General features: G+C 52.5%; 6 protein-coding genes across 6 annotated transcripts; 4 read left to right on the forward strand and 2 right to left on the reverse strand.

The window, feature by feature from the left end:
- Window positions 1-564: 564 nt before the first annotated feature.
- JN550_003268 (uncharacterized protein) lies at window positions 565-1318 on the reverse strand (the record flags this gene model as incomplete). The annotated part of the gene is made up of 2 exons (XM_049314653.1): window positions 565-1018; window positions 1080-1318. The coding sequence occupies 2 exons, from the start codon at window positions 1316-1318 to the stop codon at window positions 565-567; spliced, it is 693 nt and encodes a 230-aa protein (XP_049174459.1).
- A 2101-nt stretch (window positions 1319-3419) lies between these two features.
- On the forward strand, window positions 3420-4248 carry JN550_003269 (uncharacterized protein; the record flags this gene model as incomplete). The annotated part of the gene is made up of 2 exons (XM_049314654.1): window positions 3420-4112; window positions 4171-4248. 2 exons carry the CDS (start codon window positions 3420-3422, stop codon window positions 4246-4248), a joined length of 771 nt encoding a protein of 256 aa, XP_049174460.1.
- A 433-nt stretch (window positions 4249-4681) lies between these two features.
- On the reverse strand, window positions 4682-6878 carry JN550_003270 (uncharacterized protein; the record flags this gene model as incomplete). Its single annotated transcript, XM_049314655.1, has 2 exons — window positions 4682-6102; window positions 6170-6878. 2 exons carry the CDS (start codon window positions 6876-6878, stop codon window positions 4682-4684), a joined length of 2130 nt encoding a protein of 709 aa, XP_049174461.1.
- A 2657-nt stretch (window positions 6879-9535) lies between these two features.
- Window positions 9536-12283, forward strand: JN550_003271 (uncharacterized protein; the record flags this gene model as incomplete). The annotated part of the gene is made up of 5 exons (XM_049314656.1): window positions 9536-9657; window positions 9734-10808; window positions 10862-10921; window positions 10974-12074; window positions 12125-12283. 5 exons carry the CDS (start codon window positions 9536-9538, stop codon window positions 12281-12283), a joined length of 2517 nt encoding a protein of 838 aa, XP_049174462.1.
- A 1197-nt stretch (window positions 12284-13480) lies between these two features.
- JN550_003272 (uncharacterized protein) lies at window positions 13481-13780 on the forward strand (the record flags this gene model as incomplete). Its single annotated transcript, XM_049314657.1, has 1 exon — window positions 13481-13780. One exon carries the CDS (start codon window positions 13481-13483, stop codon window positions 13778-13780), a length of 300 nt encoding a protein of 99 aa, XP_049174463.1.
- A 365-nt stretch (window positions 13781-14145) lies between these two features.
- Window positions 14146-16730, forward strand: JN550_003273 (uncharacterized protein; the record flags this gene model as incomplete). Its single annotated transcript, XM_049314658.1, has 13 exons — window positions 14146-14367; window positions 14416-14462; window positions 14523-14631; window positions 14685-15035; window positions 15095-15165; window positions 15218-15303; window positions 15351-15424; window positions 15478-15492; window positions 15543-15570; window positions 15624-16058; window positions 16132-16161; window positions 16254-16329; window positions 16475-16730. The coding sequence occupies 13 exons, from the start codon at window positions 14146-14148 to the stop codon at window positions 16728-16730; spliced, it is 1800 nt and encodes a 599-aa protein (XP_049174464.1).
- Window positions 16731-16801: the final 71 nt, after the last annotated feature.

Genomic DNA, 16801 nt, shown 5'->3' on the forward strand with positions numbered 1-16801 from the left:
GTGACTAGGATGTGAGACAGGGCAAACATATGCTGCTGCTACTAGTACAGAGCACACCAAAGTTCTCTCTCACTTGAGACCTGATCTTGCCGCGGCCGGACATCGCCGATGTTCCAAGTCGAGGAGGGGAGATGAGTAGAGCTGATCGGTCACTGCGGTACAACTTTTGAGAGACTTGAGGCTAATTATTGCCTCTAGGTTGAGTCTGAGATTCGGTCTTTCCCCATCACCCCAGCTGTTAGGGACATTGATGGCTAGCCTTACTGGAATACAGCGAATTCAAAAAGTATAGAGGAGGCTACAATTGCACAAGCTCTTGGCCGACCAATAAGTCGTTGGAAAGTCCATCTGTTGCGTTTGTACTCAGCAGATCTTGGATTGGTTTCAAGACATAAAACTCGAGACAAGAGCTTCGAAGTAGCCAGACTGTAATTCTGAGAGTGACAGGCTTCGATATTATCTTGATATTGTGACAAAGCGCGCTTCCTCCCCAATAGTGGTCACATCTCTTCGTCAATGTGCCACCCGAAAAATGGTAAATGTGTAATAGAGGTGTACTTTAGATCAGGAACTTCGTTCGTAAGTCATGAAAGCCACATAGTATTCACCATTCCCCCCGTACTTGAAATCATCTTGAACAAGTTCTTTCTCAATCTTGAACCCAAGTCGCTTGTATACTCCAACTCCAGCCTTCATAGCGTGGATGAATATGTCCAAGCCCATCTTCTCCGCTTGTTTCATGCCACTTTGGACTAATGCTGTGGCTACTCCCTTGCGCTGATTATCAGGGTGAACAGCCAAGTAGTCTAACTGCATCCAAGGCTTTCTGGTTAATATCGTGTCCTTAATCTCGCGAACCGGAATGAGCAGGTCATCCGCGTCGCAATTCGGATCCCAGGGTGCCGTATCAGCAATTTGCCGTATTTCAGCCTCTCGCTCAGGTTCAACAGCTGGTACTACGGCTTCGGGCCATGCAAATGTGCCATCTGAACAGGTTGCATGTGAAAGGGGTAGTGACCTATTGAACATCAGACGCCTCGGGCTCTACGTAAGCATGATTTCTCGGATCTAAAACATACCAACGGGCATACCCCAAAAGAGCACCTGTCTCGTCAGTTGCCTTCTGGTGTCGCCTAGTCAAACGCTCGTTAAGCAAGTTGCGCGGCGTCCGTTTACTGACTTGAGCGATATGATATTCAAGCGTCCTATGGCGCCACTCCAAAATCCAATGCGGATCTTCCCAGAAAGCGGGAATATTGTTGCGACTAAGATCGGCACCGTCCTCAACGGTGCATTGAGAAATTATGTAGCCTGACATTTTAAGACGAAGCGGAAAGTGCCAAGATTCTTAATATTCAATAGGCCTAAAGGGTCTATTTCTTGAACGGTGTTGCTTTAAAATTCTTTTGCAAAATGCTGCTGCCTGTATGTGGGGGGTTGCATTTCTCCTGCATTGTAATCCTCAGTCTCCATTGGGCTCTGGCTCAGAGACGATATGATTCGTTCTGCATACGGGCTTCCAAATAGAGTTACCTTCTTGATGAGATTTTTATTATGCTCTCGACCTTTTGATATATATATATAATTTGAGGATTGTATCATGACGTGACATGTTCATTCATTAGCCTCCGAACAGTTAAAGTGACGGCAGTTCGTCGCTAGTCAATGGACCTAGATGGCCACGTCCTATCCTGCTGTCAAGACTTATGGCAAGCCCTCCGGTACAATCGCAAAATTAGCGGCACAGGCGCTGACTTAACGTATCCTACCGACGCATATGTTGTAGGTGGGATTGACGCCCAGCATTCCTCACAATTAACGATCGAAGAGACAAAAACGCGAATCCTCCACACAATGTAACAGTGTCAAGATAATCTCCTGAAAGGCCTGCATTAGTCATTACTGTAAAGTTGAAGATAGATGAGCTAGGTGTGCATCGAACCACGCTTATAAATGTTCTGCATGTTGTGATTTCAAGTCATTGTTATCGTACGCTTTGTTATATTTATAATTTCTGTCGCCTTCTTGTCGTTGAGCCTTGGCGGTGTACTAGGGCATTTGCTGCAGAATTAAAAGTAGCCTTATAAAGACTATTCATGCTCCATTGTTCATTTTCACAAGAATTGCAGCCGAGGCCCATACGAAAATGATATGTGGAAAGGATGAACATCATACATAGGATACAGAATATGCTTAAGGGATAACGGCATTTTCAAGTAAGGGTGACTTACCTGATGATGGAATGCGGAGCAGTAGTTTCCGAAATTGTGTACTTAAGGAAAAGTTCAGTTGAAAATTTGCATTTCAGTTAGTAGTGGCAATTGCGAGGTGAGAATATATCAGCAACACTTGTCGTGCTCCTAGACGCGCCTTGTGGTGGTGCATGAAGCCTTATAATTTGACCCCTAGGTCTTAACAAACACAGGCCACTATATTATAGATGTGCTGTATAACAGGGAGCCGTATGAATGGTATAAACGCGAGTGGTGCACGAATGCTAGGGGTCAGAATAGTGGTGTGTAAAAGGATGGATTCCAAGCTTTCCAAGCTTGTGTGGGAAAGCTAATCTACATCGTAGATAGATAAGATAAGCTTATCAGCTTATCTTATCGTCTATCTACACGTGATACCCTATGGCTCACGTAACAGCGAGCCATGTAAGTCACATAGAATAGAAAAGAGTCTAGATTAGCTGTGTATTTGACTGGTCTAAGAAAGTGCTCTATTGAGTGATTACGAGAATAGAATTTTGTCTCTTCGCTGATCACGTGGTCGTCCCTTCAAGTGGAGGAGCTGTTGTATAGTTTTCAAGTTCTGTCCTGCCACATTTGAGTACGTTTTTTCCACATGCACACATGCGAACCGCCCATATCCATCACCTGACCAACAAGCCGGCTATAAGTATACAACATTGGTTAATAGTATTTACATAACTCCGGCTAGTTCTGGTAGCCTGTCTTTCATCTGTGGGTTAAAGCACCAATGGTTGCGACTCTGGACACACACATACACAAATGGCTATAACACAAAGCCAGGCCGACTACTGCATATCTCCAGAAGATGTATCTAGCCGGTGTATTGTTGCCGCTCAGCGGAACTCCCCGTACACCTTGGATCCTTGTAAGCGCGCACACCGGACCGGATGGGGGCACGGGCCAGAAGACGCCAACTGCCCAAATGACGTGCCGGCGGGGTTTTTTTCTGATCGATAAGATGGCGGGCAATTGTAATCAATTCGACGGGGGTCCACGGGTCTGTCTGCCCCGCGATTCGGAGCAGCCAGAACGGCCCAAACCCAGACGATTATAATTTGTTCCCGCCGTCACCCCGTCACCCATCACCCATCACCCGGCCACGTCCACCACTACCCGACCAGCACACACGTTCAGAACAGCACGCAGGCACCGCCGACGCCCGACATGTCGACGATAAAAGAGATCACCTCCGAGGACGAGTGGCGCGCCCACGTCGCCGCCCTGCACAAGGACACCCTGCTCATCATCTCCTTCCATGCGCCCTGGGCCGCCCCCTGCGCCCAGATGGCCACCGTCCTGCGCACCCTGGCCGCCGAATACCCCGTCGCCGACCCGCCTGCCACCAGCTGGGTCTCCATCAACGCCGAGGACCTGAGCGACGTCAGCGAGACCTACGACGTGACCGCCGTGCCCTACCTGGTGTTGCAGCGCAACGACACGGTCCTCGAGGCCGTCAGCGGCAGCAGCGCCGTCAAGGTCCGCACCGCCATCGAGACCCACGCCAAGAAGGCCGGCGATGGCGCCGCAACGACAAACGGTGCTGCCGAGAACACTGCTGCGCCCATGGAGGTCGACGAGCCCGCGGACCCGGCCAAGGCCAAGGAGGAGCTGTTCAAGAGGCTGGGCGAGCTGGTCAAGGCGGCCCCGGTGATGCTGTTCATGAAGGGCACGCCCAGCGCGCCGCAGTGTGGCTTCTCGCGGCAGCTGGTGGGCATCCTGCGCGACCGCAGCGTCAAGTACGGCTTCTTCAACATCCTGGCCGACGACGAGGTGCGGCAGGGCCTGAAGGAGTACGCCGAGTGGCCGACCTACCCGCAGTTGTGGATGGACGGCGAGCTGGTGGGCGGTTTGGATATTGTAAGTCTTGGACGCTGAGATCAGACTCAGTGATTTGGATTACTGACAACACGTACAGGTCAAGGAGGAACTGGAGAATGACGACAACTTCTTGAAATCATACAGCGTGGCAAAGGACGAGGCGGCGGCAGCATGAGGATATCCATACAGGACACTGTAGCCAAAAAAGAACCCACACAAAAGGGACGAGGACATGACCCAAGGCATGAGTTGGCAATGAGTGACATCCGCGAGATGCTGATGCTCGACGTCTTTCTTCCTGGTCTTGAGCTGGTAGGCAGATTGGCATCATTGGTGGATATAAGCGCCGTGCCACGAAGTCGTCTGTAGCCTAGTTAGGGGAATGGAATCATCTCGAGAACACTGCATGCTTCCGGTCGAGGTGTTGTTCTCGATCACTATGCTCACAATCCAGATGCGAAAAGTGCCAAGGGCGACGACACAAGTTACCCTCCAACAACAACCAGACCCCTCAGCGAAAGCATGGCTTTCATGATACGTCCATCTATTATTTTTATGGTGGCGATTCACTCATACATTATAATAGCTACATATATAGGTGTAGAGGACTACCTATCGTCGTGAAATCCAAAGAATACCTCGTCCTTCGGCGGGGCGCCTCGCCTCAACTCTTCTTCGGGGGGCTGGCACAACCGCCTTGACTCCTCCGGCAGCGTCCAGGCCCGCAGGTCGTCCAACCTTGAGACGAACTGCATGGCCATTCCCGCCTCGGAATGCCACACCATGTGGCAGTGGAACAGCCACACCCCAGGGTTATCTGCGACGAACCGGAGCAGGACCCAGCCGAAACCCTCGGCCGTTGCCACGTCGCGCCGGACCGGGTTCTCGACCACGGTGCGGTTGGCCGGGTCTAACAGGCCGCGCCCCTCCGGCTGCAGGCCGAGCGCCGCGTAGCCAGGGAAGTATCCGTGGCCGGCGCCCAGAACCCAGAACTGATGGCCGTGCAGATGGAACGGGTGGCTGTTCTCGTCCATGTTCTGGAGGATGACGTCGACGGTCTCGACGCCACGGTGCGCAACTACCAGCTCCTCCTTCGCATCGAAGGCCGCCGCGTTGACGCCCTCGGCGGTGAACGACTCATTCGAGGACGCCAGCCCGTCAAGGAGCCGGTGCAGCGTGGGCTCTTTCAGGTTGGGTCGGAAGGACGACGAGTTCATGACGCCACGCTGCAGGCGCCAGTCGCCAATGGCGAGGTTTACACGCAGGTACCAGGAGTGGTCCGCGACTTCGGGAGCTGGGAGCGGGGGAGAAGGGTGGTACTGCTTCCGAGATGTCATATCCTTGCAAACCATGGGGTAGTCCGTGTTTGTGTTGTTGGTGGTGGGCAGAGCTTGCGGCACCGTGACGTTTTGCGCTTGTGGCTCTGCGGAATACCGGATGATGGCTCTTGCTTCATCTGACCCGTTTTCGGGGATGATTGGCTCTGCGAAGCAGGTTTTGATCATTCTCGCGCGAAGCCAGAAAGATTCGTGTTCGGTCTGATCTGTTGTCACGATGGCGCTGTATCGCTGCCCAGGGGAGAGTATCAAGTCGGACTCGGGAGACGCTTCAACAGGAGTGCCGTCCACTTCTATGACAGGAATACTCAGATGCTCGTCGATTGAGACCTGGAACCAAGCAAAGCCACCCAGATTGATGAATCTCAGGCGATGACTAGCACCGGGGGCCAGGTTCATTGTGGGAAGGAATGTGCCCTCGATATCGCAGCGGCGGCCGGGATGAAGACTGCATTCGGCTTGGTTCAAACCATTAATGAGAGCAGCGTTCGGAATGGGTGAGTCTTCGTTGCCTGGAGACAAGACCTCGACCATGAGACCCTCAGCAGAGTCATAGTACCAGTCCTGAAGCATCACAACGCGATCTGAAACGTATGATAACGGTCGAGCTGTTCTTTCATCACGACCATGAATAACCAATGGGCCCACGAGGCCATCAAGGGTCTGTACGCCTTGGTGACCATGGTAGAAATCTTGATTCAGTTGTTAGCAACTTTAATTGCACCATAGGAACCGGTAGGCGGGTCGAGGAGGACTCACATGTTCCAGACTGGCCCTTCACGGTAAACTCGTATTCGAAGGATTGGCCAGGTGCGATCGGGCACTGGGTTATGCCAGCTGTACCATCCATCCATGCAGTCCCGTTCTGGAAGATACCATGCCAGTGGATGGCGGTAGCATTGCTCGCCTGATTGACTACGTTGACGACGATTGTGTCGCCCTCGTTGACTTCAATCAAGGGGCCGGGAAACTGTCCATTGATGGTCATCATAGGCTTGAAGATTCCATCCGGGTTGCCTTCTTTCTCCAGAATGGTCCAGTGGTACTCTCGCACCTGCGGGGATGCATTGAAATTCCATTCTGCGTCCAGCACATAGTCTCGATCTGGCCGCCGGAGGGGCATCTCCAGAAACTCTGACAAACCGGGACCGGATTTCGTAACTGGATCACGCTTGAATATGAGCGACAGGTCAAAGATCACCATGAAGGTGATAACAAGAGCCGTCAAAACCCGCGCAAGACGAGAACCTGCTCTTGGGCCGGACCGCCTCGGCCGAACAACATCATCTGTGCCAGAAGCCTCTTTAGACAGCAGCCCTTTCGTCTGCTCTGCATCGGCGTCTTCGCCACTCGAGTCTGCGGTTGGCTGTGTTTCCCCCTCGTCTTCCGAGTCGAATAGCATCATCTCCGACTCAAGGTGACGGTCGCCACTCGGCGACGATGCGCCCATCGGACTGTAAGCCGCCATGGCCTTTCGACTCCACTAGAGTAGATCTAGTGGCAATAAATTTGATGGTTTCCCATGTATGGTTCCCGACATGAATGAGATTGTGATGTTGAGTAATGGAACGGGGTATATGAACAGTCGAAGGTGGAGTGGCATGCCGCGCAGTCTGGTCGACAAGTGGCTGATGCGCGCTAGACAAAAGGGGCAGCTAATGCCTGATCACTATTCTCTGGCTTTTCGACTTCATGAGTTCCTTGTGTGATGCTGTTGATGTGCGTGGCGCTGTGTATTGCGAAGCGTATGTTGGGAGAGGCAGAATCTGGAAGTCGAATATTGGGGATGTCGCATTCGCCAACCCCTGTCAGCATGAGACAGCCGCAGGGTGGGCTATTCGAGGAGGATCGGCAATCCTCAAGCGCCGCTGTGCCAAGATCTCATATAGCTTCGCTGAAGGAATGCGTATACCCTTCAACATTTATCACCACTGCTCGTGGTTTGTTTGATTGGAAACCCCAAGAAGATAATTACCTCTTCGGGATCGAAAAATATCCAGAAACGTGGCTTACGGCGTGCAGTTGATTGGCTCCTGCACTTAGCATTTCCGGCCCCAGTACCGGCGTCAGGACCCACGTATGCGGGAGCCGAGCCCGGATGCCTCCCGATGGGCAAGCACTGCCGACCGCTATGGCTAGGGCCCAGAAGGGCGACACTGCATGGCGTATACTAGATCAGAGTGCACGTGCATCGCAGCCCGGGGGTTTTGTAGATATCTTTCACATTCCTCTTGCTAGCAGGTTGTCTGATCCCCGCAGTCATTGCATGCTTGACGGGTAGATTAAACGGATTTTGTTTAGGGCAACCCCCCAGACCATGAATTGGGCACCGTCAAGGTAGCCTGCGAGCGCTTTGTTCTGGGCAAAGAGTATGGGGAGGAGACTTTCTCGCAATCGGATCCAGAACATGGCCAGGTGTAGGCAGTCAGAAAATCGGTAGCGGCGGGTATCCCGCCGCCAAGGGAAACTTCTGTGTTTGTTCCATGAGTGAAATTTCTACTGACCAACTGAGCTACTTCTGAATCATGCGAGTACGGCTAACTGGAAGTTATTTGGCTAGGTAACTTGGCTGGTGGTCGAGTGTGATAAGACTTTACGGCGATAAAGCTTAAGTCCGGGCGAGACAAACTAGCTGACACGAGACTCTTGGTGACTCAGGCCCTAAGGCTAGGAGAGTTGGATTGGATACGTCATGCGACGTGGAGATGGACCCTGGAGGGTAAATTGTTCGACTAGGATTGAGATTCTCTGCTCGTTGTCGAGACTCGTCACATATGCAGCAAAGCCATTGCTTCAGCAGATTAACTAAGAACGGAACTTTAGGCGAGGGATGTGCGGGTGCAGCTGTTATGACTCACATGGCGTGAATTATGGGGGTGAGAGACATGGATAAGGGAGAATAATGGCTGGGTGGTGTCTGTTATCCAGAGGGTTTACATACTGGTATATTACGCTGTGATATTTAGGCCGACGATGTTTGAACGACGATGACGACGCTCACTCGTTGCCTGGGCTTCGGACTGGTACCGAATGAATGCACCCTAAGCACTGACAGCCCCTGATACACCAAATAGCGGCCCTGCGAGACCAGGGGACTGATGGCCGCCAAGCACAGATTATACCCAGACTGTGACACCTCGCAGACTTTCCAACCGCTTGGTGCTCACGGTAAGTTGCTTAAGTACCTTGGCAGAAAGCCGCGTGGGATTCGAGGCGAAGCCCTGGCTGCTACTGGGGTCTGGCATTAGCCTTGGTCCTCCAGCTCCATCTTGCCGTCCTCCAGGCATGTGTCCAGTCCAGGCTGACAGGGTTGCAAGTTGCTGCGATTAGAGCACCCTGGGCACCATCTTTAGCTCGGGCCCGTCCTGATAGGCTTGACTGCTTTTGGGCCAGGGCATTGTCGCAAAACTCTGGGTCCGACTTTGTCTTTCTCAACCGTAAGCTCACCTCCAACTTCATCTGAACTTTTCACTTGTAATCCTGCAGTCCTCTGCTTTCCGCTGCTCGCGTCGCTCGTCTCATGATCAAAGACTCAACACACTGCCGCCGCCCTGCCGAGCCGCGTTGAACAATCCGATGCCCAGTCACCTGTTGACACCGTGTTGCTGCGTAGATCACCCGCGCCGGACCCCTCCATTTGCTCGAAGTCGCCCTTGAGGGGCAACTCTAATTCGACTACCTGGCTGGCGGACTCGCTCACTGCCAGACGCCGTCATACCACGACACCTGGGCGACATCGACCTCTTTACCTCTCCGCTAGGCCAGGAAAGAGCGGGCGCGAGCTGAACCCAGCTTGGATATTGTACAGCGGCCTGCGCGAGCAACAGCGATTGTGTCGCGCGACCTCGTTGGAGCTTTGCGCACTGCCTCCGGTGGTGCAATCTCAATCTCCCACAGCCACTCAATTATTCACCGCTATTCTTAAATCATTTGCTCTCGCGATAACGACGCGCAAGCTGGCCCATCACCAGTAACATTGCGAGCGTCATTGCAACTGTAGATTCTCGTGACCGCGACACCGTATAGGGCGATTAGCGCAACCGGACTGAAGGCGAAAAGACTGGCTTCATTTCCACAGAGGCAGGCCCTAGGACTCGTCAGGAATATCCAGCGGATATACTCAACATGACTCCCACTCCGCCCTCTGCGACGACCTCCTCTTCGGGGCACTCCCCTGAAGAGCAGTTTCGGATTGTAAGACGCAGGAATCGGGTGCCTCTGAGCTGTCTGCCGTGCCGGACTAGAAAGTGAGCTTTACCAGCGCCTGTCTTGTTTTCATGGAGATATCTAATGTTGGCCATGGTTTAGCTAACTTTAGCTCAGACTGAAATGCAACAGAGGTTCCCCTAGTTGCGAGAATTGCATCAAGCGTGGCGACACACAATCCTGTGTCTATGCGAATCCGTCGAGCCGGAGAAAGACACAAATCAATGCGGGGCCAAATGCAACCCCGGACGATATGCAGAACCGCATCGACCGCCTCGAAGGCCTGGTACTCAGCCTGATGCATGGCGGTGCCAATATAGATGCTTCTACCGCGGCCGCAGCTACGACTTCGTCTGGATCTATGTCAGGCCCAGCTCCCGCATCCGTAACCGACAGCAGCGACCAAAGGGTAGAGCAAGACGATGAGAACGCCATGAGAGACGAGCCCGACGGCGACAGTGATGTTGACGACGGCCTGGCGACTTCTCTGGGTGTGTTGAAGGTGGACGCTGATAAGGGCAAATCCCTGTATATTGGGCAGGAGCACTGGCATACACTGCTGGCAGACATTTCAGAGGTCAAGACCTTTTTTGCGTCACATAAGAAGGATCTTGAAAAGAGCTATGAAAGAGTTATGTCCTCAAAGCCGGCGACGGCGCGGGATTCTCCCATTTTCCTTCTGTCAGCGCCGCCCTCGTCCGAAACGGAACTCCGTGCCGAGCTACCAGCGAAATCAGCCATCACTACTCTGGTCTCGAGGTATTTCAACTCGCTGGATACGGCCGTGATGATAATACACGGGCCCACGTTTCAGCAGCAACTACGAAATCATTGGCAGGATCCCACGAAGTCTCCGATTATGTGGGTCGGCTTGGTCTATTCAATGCTTTGCCTTGCCATGTTGAGTTATCACAAAGTAGGGGACGAGCCACCTGAGTGGAAAGGGAGGTCCTTGGAGCTTGCTGCAGAGTACCGCCTGCGGACGGTGCAATGCCTTGTGGTTGCGGACTACACAAAGCCCGTCGAATATACGGTGGAAACCATGATCCTCTACCTTTTTGGAGAATGGTCGTCTCGATGGGATGCTGATCTTGGGCTGTGGTTGATCACATCATTGATCACGAGAATTGCCTTCCGCATGGGATATCATCGCGACGCGGAATGGTTCCCGTCGATCACACCCTTCCAAGGAGTAAGAAACACAACATTAGAATCCTCAAATGCGACATGCTGACCTGGGTGTAGGAGATGAGACGTAGAACATGGGCATTGATAAGAATGTCAGATATCATGTTTTCGTTCCAGGTAAAACCCCCTCTGGAGCTGCGTTCTAACCGTTGCTTACTAAAGTGTGAAGGTTTCCTTACCGACGATGATCTACGAGCATGTCACAGACACTAAATTGCCGCATAATATCTTTGACGAGGAATTTGGACCTGATACGAAAGTTTTACCCCCGTCTAGGCCGATTACGGAGCCAACACCTATTGCCTACATGATTGCAAAATCAAAGCTATGTATTGAGTTTGGCAACATCCTGCAGACCGTGTCACGAGTTGGAAGACAGGCGACATATGAGGAGATCCTGTGTCACGATCGGAAGTTGCGAGAGATATTGGATGAGCTTCCACCTCACCTCAAGATGCAACCGCTAGAAGGGTCCCATGATCCTGTAACCCTCATCATTGCGCGGTACAACATCAATCTGCTCTACCAGAAGATTATGTGTATGCTGCACCGGAAGCATTTGATTAGAGCGAGACACAATCCTCGGTACGCTCACTCCCGCCGCAGCGCTATTGAGGCTGCGTTGGAAACTTTGAGTCATCTACGAACCATCAACCGCGAATGCCAACCGACCGGGCGCCTTCGTACAATGAAATGGTTCGTTCAGTCGACATCGAAGGACACCTTGCTTCCTACGATGCTCATTGTCCTTGATATTCACCACGACAACATGGCCTCGGCACCTGGCCAACGCCAAGACTCGCAAACCATGTACTTCTGGACACCGGAACAACGGGCTGATATGATTAAATCGTTGGAAAGCGTGCGAGACATCTGGAAATCACTTACGCAAGACTCAGTGGAGGCCTTTAAGGCAGCAAACATCCTTGAGATCATGCTCGAGAAGGTCAAGAACCCTAACTCGCTACCGTCAGAAGCAACAAAGCAGGAGAACCTGTTTGGGGAATTCGGCTCTGCGGACCTCCAACCCGAACACTCTGCAGCTATGACCCTAGGAATGATGTCCACCGGATTGACGCCGAATTACCAATCACCAGGCGGAACGGTGTATCCCCCGCTCGATATGGGGGTGAGAGACATGGGCAGCGGCCTTACGCCAAATTTCACAAATGACGTGCTCGCTGGCATGAACAACCCTGCGTCTCCGTTCTCCATGTTCAACAGCCTCAGCAACACAGGGGACATGGCTGTAGACCAAAGCTTTGACTGGGTAAGTGTTCGTCCATATGGCATGGCATCAGATAACTAACCGGGGACCAGGCGGCATTCGAAAACTACACGCAGAACGCCAACTTTGGGGAGCAGGGCGCTTTCGGTTACTTCCCGGATGCCCAACAGCAATCTCCGCCTGGAGCTTCGACTGACAGCTCTTTCTCCTTCATGAACATGAATACTCCTGGGCCTGGCAAGTCGACTTGATGAACAATGTGATGTGGTGGGACGGCGCTTGTGTGGACATCATGTTATGATGATGAAAATGTTTTTGGCAGAATCTGGCCGCACATGTTTTGCTTGCTAGCAAGGGAAAGGGTATTGTCCAGCCCCATGTGGATATGTAGATGATTGCAGATCACCACGTGTGAAAGACCGTGGACGAATATAGTCACTCAACTCTAGAAGCTCGGTTCTGAGCTACATCATTGCCTCACAGTTTGGAGCTGGGTCGGAGTTCGTAGTGGTGATCGAGTGAAAAGGCGGCAGGAAACCCCAGGGAATTTGCTCAATTTCCACAGATTCTGCATCAAAACATCGAGCTCCAGACATTCGGACCGAAACACGTCCTCCGTGGGTATTATATGACAGGCACGTATAATCGGGGTTCTTGAAATATTTGATGGTCACGCGGATTCAATAGTAGCAGGGTGAGGAAGTCCCTGCCCCCAGAACTCTACCCCCGGAGCAGACACATTGCTACAATTAGCGAGGCGGTGCGCTGTTCATTCGGGCCTATACGTTGTCCCAAGATAGCTCGCAACGAGACTCGTGGAAGATCTGCGACACCACGACGATGGTTCTCGGTCCAGAGGCCGGGATGGCCACACAAACAGCCGCTGATGTCTGGCAGCGCCCGCGGGGGGCCACAGTGGCTCCTACACTAAACGGCCCAACTAGCTACCCCGGGATCGCTACCCCGGAAATCTACCCCAGCACACACTAACCTAGACAGCCGAGAGACTATTAACGGTGCGGAGAACTTGCCGCAGTCGAGCAACATCTTGGCCTCGTCTTGCGACATTTGCGCAAATTGATTCGAGGTGGAACGAGTGGCAACGAGCAGCGAGGTTTGGCGAGCAGTCACACACTGAGGAGTATCGAGGTACCTCATTCGTTCGCAGGGGCATCTCCAAACCTTGAGCTCTCGGTGGGGGATAGGTAGCATCACATGTAACTAGTCAAGTCAGATTTTATGAATGCATTTTGGTGATATACTTGCAACACTGCTCTCTCAGAAGAACACTGGCCGCTTGCCACATGAAACCTAGTAAAAGCTACAGCAGCCGCTCTAGGAGAGACTCGACGTCATCTGCCCAGGGCAACCACGTGCAATAGATACAGTGGCTTCTTTTTGACAGCTCGGGCGTGCGTCTTGCATTGTCGTCTTGCGTACCCCACATAATGCCACCCAAGAGGATGCCAGAGCATGCGGGCCTAGCAAAGTCGGCCCTTTTCTCGGTCACGATACCGGCCCTGGAGACCCAATGCCGGCAGGCCCCGGCCTCGGGCAGGTGGATGCAGCAGGGCGGAGTTTTGGAGGCGGGCGGGCGGTGCACTCAACTGGGTAGGCCTGACGTCGCACCACTTCCCGAGCGGGCTAAGGCCCGGGCCCAACTCAAGCAGTTTGGCTTCATTAACCTGAAAGATCTTGGCGTCCTTTGCTACTCCGGGCTCGTGACTGTATACCAGTGCGAGTACTAGTAAATTGTACATTCTTTTTTTTGCAGACTGCACGCAACTAGGCGGCCCGCTCTCTTCTTCTACTCCTGGATGCCATGGCTCTGGATGTAGACAGGCTGCACGCACCGCGCGTCATTGCATAGAGAACAGTGGTCCCTGTCCCATTGTGATTCGATCGACCACTCATAGTAATCAGGGCAGCTACGGCGTGTGTCGTCCATGGAGCACAATTGTGGGACTAGATTCGGACCTTCATCTTCTACGCTTGACCTATCAGTTATGACTATAAGGCCATCGACTCGTGCTTAGGATCTTGCCGCTCGCCCGTGCTAGTCTGAAAATCCAGCTCGTCTTTTCATCAGGTACCCGGCCTCTCAGGTAGCAGAATGAAGTCAACTTATCTGTTGTCTGCTCTTTGGGCTGCGGCCACTCAAGGTCTGAGCACCGCAGACTGGCAGAAACAGTCCATCTACCAGATCGTGACCGACCGGTTTGCTCGAACGGATGGCTCGACGACGGCTAGCTGCGACTTGACTCGGTATTGTGGTGGAACATGGAGGGGAATCATCAACCACCTGGACTATATCCAGGGTATGGGATTCACTGCCGTAAGTCAGTAACATTTTATAGTAGGCTCCGATCTGACGCAGTATTAGATATGGATCTCGCCTGTTGTCACCAACATTCTCGAAGGTTCAGGCGGGTATGTACTAGCGATTGTAGCTGCTCCTTTCGGATTGAATGCTGATTAATCTTTGCATAGTACATCTTACCATGGATATTGGGCCCAAGATATCACAACGGTGAACTCGAATTTCGGAAGCGGAGATGATCTGAAAGCCCTAGCAGATGCTCTGCATAATCGCGGCATGGTAGGAATATACCCATACGCTGTGCATTGGCCGAGTACTGACACCTACCGCAGTATCTCATGGTTGACGTTGTCACCAACCACATGGGCTCTCCCAACGCCGCCAGCAGTGTCGACTATAGCATCTACAACCCGTTCAACTCGCAGAGCGACTTCCACTCGCCATGTGACATCAACTACAATGATGACAACTCAGTGATCACTTGTTGGCAGGTCCTGTCGTCGCCTAGCCTTCCGGATCTGAAGACTGAAGACACCAGTATCCGCAGCACGTGGAACGACTGGATCACTCCGCTCATCTCGAAATATGGTATCGACGGGCTGCGCATGGACAGCACAAAGCATATCGAAAAAGACTTTTGGCCGGGTTGGGTCTCGGCTTCAGGAGTTTACAACATGGGAGAGGTTCGTAGAATAAGTCGCCCTATAAGTGCGGCAAGAAAACTGATCGAAACTCTACACAGGTGTATGATGGCGATCCGAGCAAGTTCCCCGACTGGCTCAATTACATAAGTGGTCTCGTGAACTACCCGGTGTCAGTTGTATTGCCCTACGGGATTGCCTGGCGCGTTCTAACTTGGTAGTAGATACTATTGGATCACGCGGGCTTTCCAGTCCTCTTCTGGTTCGATCAGCGACCTGGTTAGTGGTATCAATACGATGAAGGGTTCCAGTGAGTGATTGTTGTGTCGGATACGATGCTGTACTGACTCTAGTCAGTGAAAACGAGTACCATGGGATCTTTCATGGAGAATCATGATCAAGTCCGATTCGCTTCGTTGACTAGTGACGTGGTATGTGATGTACCAGGTATTTTTGCAATAGGAAGCTGACTAGTTCGCCTCAGAACTTGATCAAGAATGTACGAGCAATGCGGGACTCTCTCTTTTGACTGTACTAACGAGGGCTTAGGCGATCGCATTCACAGTACTAGCTGATGGTGCATTTCCCTGTGGTGCTTCCTCCTGGATTAGTGCTTACTACTTTCTAAAGGTATTCCGATCATCTATTATGGCCAGGAACAGCAATACTCTGGCGGTGCCGACCCGAACAACCGAGAGCCGCTCTGGACTTCGGGCTACAACACCAACTCAGCGCTGTACAAGTTTATCACAGCCGTGAACAAGATCCGCAGCACCGCCATCTCCAAGAGCACTGCCTATATCTCGTATCAGGCAAACCCCCTATACTCGGACTCACACGTGATAGCGATGAAGAAGGGGGACGTTGTCGGGGTCTTCACTAATATTGGTGGCAGCTCCAGCTCTTCTGTTAGCCTCAGCGGCTTCACTGCATCTCAGGCCCTGGTCGATGCCATCAGCTGTACATCGTATACTGCAGACAGTAGCGGTAGACTGACCCTCGCAGTCGGGCCAGCCCCTGTCGTTCTGCTACCATCCTCTTATGGTTTATGTACGGGCTCTGGTGGTAGGTCACTCCCATAAAGCGCTCCAAGTTCCATATTGTTATCATTGAAATTTTTGGCTTACTATTTAAGCAGGCACAACAACGGCTACTGCCCCGGCGGGAAGTACGTACAGCCTCCACATCTCTTTTGCCCTCATCGGAGTTCGAATAGGGGGCTCTCCAATACTTGCTATCAAAGACTAACGAGTATAACAGCTGCAACTGCGTGCTCTACGGTGCCCGTCACATTCACCGAGACGAAATCTACTAACTACGGCGAGATCATCAAGATGTACAGCTTCCCCAAGTTCATTATCACGCTGCTCGCCCTCCTTCCCATCTGAAACTCCCGCTCCGCCTCCCCCTTTTGTGTATCTATCCCCGTGTGCCCTTGTTTGCTTGTCTGACTCTCGGCCCACTCTCGCCGCCCCTCACAGCGTAGGAAACGTTGCCGCCCTCGGGAGCTGGGACACCAGCAAGGCCGTGGCGCTGAGCGCGGCGTCGTACACGACGGCGCGGCCCGTCTGGACTGGCACCGTCCGGTTCACGCCCGGCGCCACCGTCCAGTACAAGTACATCCTGGTGTCCAGCAGTGGCGCCGTGACCTGGGAGGCCGACCCCAACCATACGTACACGGTGCCGACGTCGTGCACCGCAGCTGAGGCCGCGGTCTCTGATACTTGGCAGAGTTGATGGAGAGGAGCGGCGAAAAGACAATTAAGGGAAGGGGTGGTAAGATGGACAGTATGGCGTATTAGCTTACA

Source organism: Neoarthrinium moseri (genome assembly GCF_022829205.1).
Source record: "Neoarthrinium moseri strain CBS 164.80 chromosome Unknown scaffold8_Wmoseri_CBS_16480, whole genome shotgun sequence".
In the NCBI taxonomy this organism is placed as follows: domain Eukaryota; kingdom Fungi; phylum Ascomycota; class Sordariomycetes; order Amphisphaeriales; family Apiosporaceae; genus Neoarthrinium; species Neoarthrinium moseri.